The 10,551-nt window shown below is 44.4% G+C and overlaps 1 protein-coding gene across 1 annotated transcript in view; it reads left to right on the top strand.

The window, feature by feature from the left end:
- Window positions 1-10,551, top strand: part of Mmd (monocyte to macrophage differentiation associated) — a 29,400-nt gene that overhangs the window by 11,506 nt on the left and 7,343 nt on the right. The window contains exons 4-6 of the mRNA XM_031351273.1: window positions 3,248-3,322; window positions 4,815-4,916; window positions 6,314-6,383. Of these exons, the coding sequence (XP_031207133.1) occupies window positions 3,248-3,322; window positions 4,815-4,916; window positions 6,314-6,383 (247 nt within the window). The remainder of the gene's footprint in view (window positions 1-3,247; window positions 3,323-4,814; window positions 4,917-6,313; window positions 6,384-10,551) is intronic.

Here is a 10,551-nt window from a genome sequence, read left to right on the forward strand (position 1 = left end):
AAAAGAATTCATAAATTATCAAAGCAAAAGTCCCAAGCATGATGGCACTCACTCATAATCCCAGTCCTTGGGAGCCTGAGACACGAGGATTGTCATGGGTTTGAGGCCACCTTAGATTACAGAGTAAGTTCAGTGAACTGCAGAGTGAGATTCTGTCTCAACAAAACAAAAAAGGCAGGAAAAAAAAAGTCACTAGCAGGGAGGCAAGCTTTGCGAGAGGGCTCTTGTCCCTATTTTTTACTGTAGCCTTTACAGTACTGCCTGAAGCTTGCATTCTGCCACCCTTTCCTATAAGGTGACAGTTCCCTAGGATTAAAATAAAACCACAGTGTAGAACCACCAGAGTGATCTGAGGTACACGCACAGGAGATTCACCAAAGCACCTGTGCTGGCTTCTCAGGACACTCAGTCACAGGACCCAGAGGTCTGTCTGGGAGGAGAACACTTCATTATCTTCTTGGCGTGGCCTGACAGTTGTGGTTGTCTTAGCACACTTGGCTCTGATGTCTAGATTTCTGAATCAATAAAGAGTTTTAGATGCCTACTTCAGTATTTGTGGCCTCCCTGGCAGAAGCTGGAGATGAAAGTGTAATAAAGACTAGATTCTCTTGAACTGTGAAAGAGTATTGCTAGAATCACAAGCCACGAGTCGTTTATTTTTTTTCCCTTGCTCAACCTTCAATCGAACCATTTTTCTTTACGTTTAATGTAATCTTCTTTACTTATTCACTTTACATCCCACTCCTGGTTCTCCCCTTCCCACAATCCTTCCCCCATCTCCTCTCCCCTTCTCCTCTGAATGGGTAGCCCCCTTCTCCAGGTATCCCCCACCCTACCCTTGCACTTTAAGTATCTTCGAGGCTAGGTGCTTCCTCTCCCATTGAGGACACACAAGGCGGCTAATAGAACATGTCCCACGTACAGGCAACAGCTTTTGGGATAGCCCCCGTTCCAGTTGTTCAGAACCCACATGAAGACTGGGCTGCACATCTTATATGCGTGGGGAGACCTATGTCCAGCTCAAATCACACCATTTTTTTTAAATGCCATTTTTTAAAACAAAGCCAGAATTAGGAGAGAGAAGCAAAGTCCTGGTTTCTGACTATGCGCTGGGCAGGATCTTGAGAACGTAGCTGGCACTGCCACATTTAATGTTCTGTGTGCTCAGGTTGGTTCCCCTTTTATGAGACAGTGTGACCAGAGAGGTGGCTTCCAGAGTGTTTTCATCTTATGAGAAAGTGGTATCGGGGACTACCTCTAGGATTTCATGTACGCCAGGCAAGTGTTCTGCCACTGAGCTACATCCTCAGACCTCTTTCTGCTTTTTTATTTCGAGAACAAGTCTGGCTTTAGCATAGTCTTGGACCCATTGTATCTCCCAGATGATTAATATCATCTCAGCTTCAGGAGCTGGGACCACAGGCGTGTGCCACAAGGACAAGCTGGTGGCAGATCACTGGTAAGATCCTGGGTTTGACTATCTGCCTAGCCCTGTCTAGAACGCAGAGTCAGAAAGCCCTCAAGCCTTGCTGGGAATCAAAATTACCTCAGGGGTTCAAAACAAGAAATTAACTTCTTCCCTTTCTCCCTCCTGTTTCCTCAGCTCCTTGAGTCTTGCACCCGAGAGTCTGTGCAAGACTCTTATTCCCAGGTGATTCTTAGACGTGGTGGTTTGATTGGCTATTTGCTTCTTTAGACCTGTAACCAAGTGATCACAGACTAAACTGTAGCTTCCGTACCGTTCTTCCGCACAGATCTGATTTTTTACTTATTTGTTCTCATGACCCTGTCAGTCTGCTTGGCCAACAGCATACGTGTATAGTGAGGCAGTGTCAAAATGGCAGCGTTCATATCCTGGAAACCAAAACTAGATTCAGAACAGCACTGTGGAGCTGGGCAGAGGGCACCTGCCTGTAATCCCAACACTGAGATACGGAGGCAAGAGGATCAGGAGTTCAAGCCTAGCCTCAGCTACATAGCTGACAGTCATCTGTATTTACACCTTTATTCATTTATTCCTGTTTTAAACTATTAATTTCTATGTGCATCTGTGTAAATGTATGCTGTGTGTGTGTGTGTGTGTGTGTGTGTGTGTGTGTGTGTGTGTGTGTGTAGATCAGAAGAGGACATCAGATTCTCTGAAGCTGGCGTTACAGATGGGTGTTAGCTGCCTGACATGGGTGCTGGGAACCAAATACAAGTCCTTTGGAAGAGCACTAAGCACTGCTTAACTGCTGACCCAGCTCTCCAGCCGCCTGCATTTATAATTTTAAATAACCTCAGTAAAGCACAGACTCTTTAGCATGCATTTTGTGAGTCAAACTCAGTGGGTCGGATTTTATACTAACACTTTCTGACTTTGATTTTGGACCAGTTCTAAAATGCAGTCGCCATCCTTTCACAGCAAAGATGCCATATTTATGTATGCTGCTGCTGGCCCTGAACTACCGATTTCCCCTTTTTACCACTTACTGTCTAGCCTGGCATGTTTAAAGTGAAGGCTTGCTTAAGATGTGTGAATAAAAACCAAGAATGTGAACTCATCAAACAGAAGTCTTCAAAATGGGATGGGGACCTGGTAGAGCCATGGTTCTCAACCTCTGGGTCTCGACCCCTTAAGGGGTTGTACAGCCCTTTTCCATGGGGTTGCATATCAGATTATTTACATTATGATTCATAACATTAGCAGAAGTAGCAACAAAATAATTTTATGATTGGAGGTCACCACAACGTGAAGAACTAGCTGTATTAAATGGTCTTAGCATTAGGTCTTAGCATTAGTCGGGTACCACTGTGGTACAAGGATGGGGATGGTAAAAGATTGTGGAGGGGTGACTATAACACAATGTGTTATGTATGAATATGAAATGGTCAAAACATGAGTGTAAAGCAAAGAGGGTTTTCAGGGCATGCTAGCTGGGCATTAGGACTGAGCCATGTACTGTAGTAGGAACCCAGCAGCAGCCTACCCTCAGAATTTCATCTTCCAAAAGAAAAGGAAAACATCAGCAAAGACTCCTATCACCTGACTGTTGTGGGGCTCCCCCATCCCATGTCCGGTTATGTATAGGACCTAAAAATACAAAGCTTTTCCTGTGGCTTCCTGTCATTAAAAAGAAGAGCTATGGCTTTGAAGGGCGAGCTATGGATGCCCTGGGGAAGTGAAGCAGGCCTAGTGATTGTAGCCCATACTTCCTGTCTGAAGGTTTTGATGAGTTCCCTTGCCCTCTTCTCTTCCCCCCAACAGAACAGTGGAGCATTGTTTCCACATGTGCGATCGGATGGTCATCTACTTCTTCATCGCTGCCTCCTACGCCCCATGGTAAGATGGCAACCTTGTACTTGGAAAAGCATCTTTAATTAAGATAGAGACCCTCACTCCTTTCCTCCCTTCCTCTCCACCCCTCCCCGACGTCCTCCTGCGTGCACTCTGCCCTCCCACAGTGCGTACTTGCATCCCCAACCCCAGTTTGGTTTACTTGGTTACATTACTCACGCCTTGGAAGGACTGTCTGCATGAGATTACTTTAGAGGAGGTTCTGTGGACTTGGGTGTAGCTAGCAGGCTTTCCCTACTCCATCTCCTTTCCATATATCTCTGCTGCTTTTCAGAATATGTGATGATTGAATTTGGTGAATAGAAATGCTGTAAACGCATATGAAGAAAAGCAAGTGTTCTTTTGAAATGTATACCATTTGTTTCTCCCCACTCAAGAGCCCAGTAGCTACTATCTGTCCACACATTTCTCACTTCTCCTAACTAACCCAACTAGTTAACCACTTAAAGTAACTAAAGTAAAGTAGTCTCCTGTGCAGTTGCCTTGATCTCACTGCCCTTCTGTCATAGATCGCATGCAGCCTCTCATTGCTTTAAAAGCCAAGACTAAAGAAACTATAGTTTTTCCTCTAGACCTGGCCCAGATTTAAATACTCAGAACTTTTCATTGAACCATCCAGGCGGTAGTCAATAGAAACAGCCTCTAGAATCTGGCTCATGCAGACTCAGTCACTCAAAAGAAATGTAATTATCTGTTTGAATAAAAAAAAAGTCCAAGGCCTCTCCAGTACCTCTCACTAAATTATAGGTCTGATTCATATACGAGCAAGCATGCTTAAAAGCTTTTGTGAAGCAATTTAAAGTGGGTAAATATGTAAAAAAAAAAAAAAAAAGTTTGAATTCAAGAATCACACGTAGAGTAGGCAGTCTGTTCCCAGGTAATTTTAGGTATGTCCATAGTTAATTTTGCTTTGGGAAAATATTAGTTTTATAGTTCTAGCCAAACTGAACGTTTCTTTTTTGTCTTTGTTTTTAATATACCAGGGCACATGACGTTGTGGTATGTGAACTGTGATGTCCCCTAGCACATGCTGAAGGAGTTCTCATGTTCTGTTTTGGCAGAGAGGTTGCTAAAGGGGACATGTATATTAGGTGTCTGCTTGTGGGTATGTGATCCTGGTTCAGGAGTTTATTATGGGCTCTCAATAAGCTTCATCAGCATCCCAAATGTGTAGTCAGAAATAAAACTGCCAGTAGCCTTTACTGCAGTGTGTCCCTGCTAGGGACAGCCAGGCTTGATAGGCATACTGACATGTCTGTTTTTAGCTGGTGCTATTTTTAAATCATGTGTAATTCTGAATACTAAAATTCTACCAACAGTCTTTTCCTTGAATGATTAGTTTCACCCAGACTTGGCAAAAGGCCTCTTTGCTAGGTTGAAGCCGTATCTTTCTGGCATTTTGTTGTTTGCTATCACTAGGAGAGCATAGGCTCCCAGTTCCTGTCATTTATGCCTTTATTGTCATTTGCATTTATAGGTTAAATCTCCGTGAACTTGGACCCCTGGCATCTCACATGCGTTGGTTTATCTGGCTCATGGCAGCTGGGGGAACCATTTATGTATTTCTCTACCATGAAAAGTAAGAGAAAGATTCACTTCCGTTCGATCGTTCAACAATCAACCGCCTAAATTATTCCTGTGGTAGAGTGCAGTTTCCTTTGTGCCAGAGTTTCACAATAGTAGAAATATATAAAAAGGAAATGTATTGCTTTTTAGTAAATCATTAATGCCATTTGGAATTCACGACTGCTAGACAGGCTGGGGTGGGAAGGCATAAATGTGTCACGATGAGGTGGAGGGACATTTTAGAGCTGTAGGGACCTTTTTTTTTCTTAACCAGAGGCAAGCTAGCCCCTGTCTGTTTCACAGACATCATAAGTGGAAACTAGCCCTCTTCCAGTTTCCATGGAGATGAGGGGTTACCGATGTTAAGTGTCACAGTACAGTACTCACCTAGATAGAAATCTGGAGGGTGTTTGAGGAAAGAAGCTAGCGCTGGACATAGCTTCCCCCGCTCATTCAATGCTATAGTCAAAAGTGCGAGCATGAACAAAGTGTCAGTATAAACAAAAGCATATTGAAGTGTACCATTTAGGTCCAGAGGAGACCTTCAAGGTCATCGTCTTCAGCTGTAGGTGTAAAAATTACAAACCTGAGAGCCGGAAGAAAATCAACTTTGCTATGAGATTGTCTCCCGAGAGAGTTAGAAGCTGCACCAGTGAAGTTCACCAACATAGCTGCCTAAACAGGATCTGAACAAAGAGAACACCAATAGACATATTGATCCCGAAGCTTCTCGTAGACACCTGACTCCAGCTACCCTTTGAATGTAACGAATGCTAAGTGTATTATGGAATATCAAGCCTATCAGTCTAGAGGCACATGCTCTTCTTGGGTGCAGGCTTCTGGGTTCTAGGCTCCAGGTAGCATAGCAAGGAAAGACAGACCTTTCTGATAAGCCAAGGTCTGCAGCCCATTCTTCCTCCACTAGGGCTAAAGTTCTCAGATGGGGGGGGGGGCGGTGAGACAGGAAATATGCACAGAAAATGAAGAGACAAACGGAAAACGCACCCTGTGCTCTGGCTGCTGCCCACCCCTGAAGACAGCAGTGTTTTGCCTCCCCTCACCCTTTCAAGATCCTTTTAGCTCTGGATGGAACTGGTGATGGGCCAACCCAAGAAAGACAGGCAAAGGAAAAATAGTGTACTGGGCTAGATTACAACTATCTTTGACAGAAAACCTGTTCTAGGCACCCTGGGTCAATTTCTGCCTTGTTCATCCTAAGAGAAACTTTACCTCATTGTTACTCAGTTTGGTATGTTAGGGAGAGGCTTGGTGGTCTCCTACTGGGAAATGCATCTCCTTTGAGTAGTCTAAAAGCTTATATTTCTCTTTCAAAATAAAGAAAAGGGAAGCTGGCATGTGCATGGTCTAAGCAGCCCCTGGGTGTGTGTCTAACCATTTGTGTCCCTGCAGGTATAAAGTGGTTGAACTCTTCTTCTATCTCACGATGGGATTTTCTCCAGCCTTGGTGGTGACATCAATGGTGAGACATGGCTTTAGAATTTTTGTTACTTCCTTCCTAAATCCCTGATACTCTTATGTAATGATGCATGTTCAGTTTTTCCTTTTGGAGCTGTGATATATATCCATTAACTATAGACTTGAGAGAGAGAAGCATACAAAGATGAATGTGGCTGAGTTACACTAGCTACCCTCAAGGCTTGGCAAAGCTGTGTATATATCGGGTTTGTTCTGTACATTTTTTTTTTTTGGATGATGGGTCTAGTTCTGCCGCACCCCCCTTCCATACACTGTCTCATCCATCTTCTTTCAGAGATACATCTAGAAGACTAGAAGTAGCTGTTTCAGGTTCATGAATGGGGCTGTTTAAGCCTGAATCTCTGGAAGAGGCTATTTGGAGAACTGTTATGGTGAAGAGAACATGAATTACTGACATAAAATCTTAAGATTAGAGGGATCTTTGAAGGTTGTGGTGGCCCATCATATGGTCCCCACCAGCTGAGGAGGGAAAACTAAGTTTGAGGCCAGATAGAAAAGCGCAGCCTTTGCCCCAGCTTCCTGCTCTGGGGTTTTCAATTTCTTTTACTTCATTTTTTTTTTCCGTTTGCTTTAAAGTAGTATTATCTCTCTAAGAAAAGAAAGTCGCTTTTTAAAAAAAAAATGTTATTTTACTTTTAACTTTGCTTGAGAATAACTTGGGAACTCCAGTAAAAACGTGTTATATTATCTTTAGTGGATCCTTGCGTACGGTGTGTTTTAAGTTCTCTTTCCAGTTGAATTACCAGGTAGAAATCCATGTACATCTGTCACTTTGTGTCAACAACTGTACGTTACAGTCTCATCCAGCTCTGCTGGCCACTGGCTTACTTTCTCCAGTGTCTTGTGTTCAGCACTGGCCAATAGCCACTGTACTAATTAAAGAACTGAAACTTATTTAGTTTTAACTCATTTCTTTATTCTCAGTTGTACAGAGTCAGAGTTGTACCTGAGATTTCATTACTGAGTTTCTACATACAATGTGAGAATGTAATTCCACCCCCTAGTGCTTGCCCACTGCCCCCCCCCCCACTTCCCAGGGCCTGTCTTCCTCTCCTCAGGACCCATCTCCAACTCCCCAGGGCCTTCCTCCCCTCCCACTCCCCAGGGCCAGCCCTCCTCAGAAGAGTGCCCCTTGGAGCTAAAACCTGGTTCTGAGTTTTCAGAAAACATTGCTTGTGAAAATGTCAAAAATTTGTATTTCCTTGAGATATGAATTTGATGGTAGTTTTAGTAATTACCTAGCACCACTGCACAGATAAATGCATATATTAATGTCTATGTGTGCGTATACATAGATATATATGGTTCACTTGGCAAAGACAGCAGACAGAGAAGGATGAGAAGAGGGAGGCAGGCGTGTGACTGAAGTGAGAAAAGTGGGCCAAGGCTATCGCATCGTTAGAGGGCAGTTCAGGACAGCCAGAGCCATAATAGCAAAGTCTATGTGGATTGGTTACTAATTATTAGAGCAGGGTTTCAAGTCAATTCCCTCTGGCTGTCATAAAAGCAGGTTTATCCAGTATTTTTACTAGCTCGAATCTGTAATCGGCCTTTTCCTAGGTGCTATAATAGCCAGTGACTAATGTTCTTGAAAATGGAGCAGAGTAATTCACACACTGCTGCCATAGAACTTAGGGTCCAACAGATAGGCAGAGTTTCTGTTCAATAGGAGACTGTAATAAAGTTTTATAAGGTCCCTGATGGCAGAGGCTGTGGGGTGGGGGAGGAACAAGTCAGGTTGCTATGGGAACATGAAGTTGAAGGACTGAAATAGGTGATAGGTATGCTGATTCAGAAAGACAAGCAGAAAGCAGGAAGCCATCAGAGTGAGGCAGGTGTTACCACCAGAGGATACAGGATGCCTGGGAGGGCACCACCGTCTTTGGAGAGCTGATGATAATCTGGGGATCCAGACAGAGTCCAGATCAAAAGGGTTATGTAAGAGTGAATGCTGAGAGGTGAGTCTCGGATCCCGGACTTCACCCTTCTGCCACAAAGAGCTATAGAAGTCGATAAAGAATTAAAGGCACTGGCTTTTCCAACCTCAAGCACAGATAGTGCAGGAAAGTGATGCTTGAAGGAAGAGAGCCCAAAAGCTGAGCTGTGGGTTCTACCGCCTCCCCCAGCGTTTTCCTGTAGACTTTCCAAATAGCAATTAAAAGAGAGCACAGAGAACAGCTGTCTTCCTAGAAATCAGACGTGGGACAGTTGATGGGCCAGGGACCTAGGGAGGAGAGAGCTGCTGAGACAGCCTGCAGGAATCTACGAAGGAATATGCTTGGCCAAGCATCGAGCTGGATTTGTGCAGGGCAAAATTCTGGAAGCCCTCACTGAGAATAACCGTTGGAAGGTGAGGAGCTAGACAGGGATTCCAGAAGCACTGACTTCAGGGGAATAGTGGAGGGCCCACCCTCGCACAAGGTAAAGCCACATTGGATATCAAAGAGCTCTGGCTTTCCGGTGACCAGGGTTACTTTAAGGACAGAGTTTCTCCGCCCCTGTGTCTTAGTTGCTTTTTATCACCGTGACAAAAAAAGAATTCAAAAAGCAAACAAAGCAAAACAAACAAACAAACAAACAAAAAACCCCAACAACAACAAAACACAAAAGAAAAAAAAAAGAAACGGAGAAAGGATTAATTTTGTCTCATAGTGTTAGAGGCTTTCGCCTGTAGTTACTTGACTACTCGTTGTGGGCTCTTACATGGGGAGGCGCACTGTGGAGAGAGCACAAGGTGAAGCAGGGTGGAGTACCTCAGACAGAGAGGTAGCCAAGAAAGCGCCAGGGACAAGCTAAGCCCTTGAGAGGTGTTCCCCCATCAACCTACTTCCTCCCACAAGGCCCCACCTGCGAATAGGTCAGTATACAAAACCTCCTGATGAAAATAGACAATATACCCAGACAATAAAGCAATCTTTGGTGCTAAAGAATTAGAACCATTCCACAAAAAAAGATAGAGACTTCCCAGGTGTTTAAAGATTACATGGCACACTTCTCTACAAACTCTTGCCATCTTTGAAGTGACTAGTAATGAATATGCAACCTGATCGTTTGTGGGCTGCAGCCCAAGCGGTGTTGAGAAAGAGGTGCGGTGCTTTAGACGCCTCTGTGAGGGTGCAGGTTGCTTCGATGAATCATCCTGACTAGGCCGAGGTACCTAGATGTTTGCCCATTAACAGCCTGATTGTTCTGAAGGTCCTTCTTCAGTAATGTTCGAGTTCAGTTCAGCAGACACAGAGTATAGCCCTGTATGTGGGTGGGCCTCAACCAGTCACCTGAGGGCCTTAAGATAAAAAGACCGAGGCCCTCCTTGCAAGGGTCCTTCCCAGCTTCTGGATGTCAGCTGCAGTAGCAGCGTTACCTGGACCACTGTCTGCCAGACCCCTGAGGAATTCACAAGTCAGTGCCTTAAAATCTATTAGTACACACACACACACACACACACACACACACCTGAGGAATTCACAAGTCAGTGCCTTAAAATCTATTAGTATACACACACACACACACACACACACACACACCCCTTGTGCTGCATGCAGACATACACATCCATCCTACTGACTCTGCACCTAGCCTTGCACAGGTTAGTCTGGAACCCTGACTAGGGTGATAAGAGAATGGAGAAAGAACAAACACATGTACAGAAAATCTGGGATCAGGTAAGTTGTGCTCATTCTGACGGAGGGACACCAATGATGCAACCTAAAACCTGAGGGAGATTACTACGTACAAGCATGAGTAGGAGGCATCAGCTAGCCTTGGGAGGTCTCACAGGGGAGCTTTCTCAGAGTACAGTCGTCTGTGAGAAAGATGCTGCAGGTGCTTGTTTTCGCACACTCCTATAGGTCAGGTGTTGGTATTTGGAGCAGAGGGATGCCTTGCCATCTCTCAAGTCTGAGGCACTGGCGTCCTCTACATGCTTGTGCCTGTGGGAATACACATTCACTCCAAGGCTTCCTCGGCTCCCATGTTTCTGTTTCTTTGAAGAACTCGGAGTAACACTATTAAAAAGAAGAAAGTTTTAAAATTAGTGATGTAAACATGTATCTTCAGATGGCAAGAGTAAGTAAAGCCTACAGCAACTGACAGTGTAGAAGCAGCTAGAGGACTGTGGGTATGGCTCAGTGATGTAGACTTTACTACAGTAA

The sequence above is a fragment of the Mastomys coucha genome, unplaced genomic scaffold (assembly GCF_008632895.1).
Source record: "Mastomys coucha isolate ucsf_1 unplaced genomic scaffold, UCSF_Mcou_1 pScaffold5, whole genome shotgun sequence".
Lineage (NCBI taxonomy): Eukaryota > Metazoa > Chordata > Mammalia > Rodentia > Muridae > Mastomys > Mastomys coucha.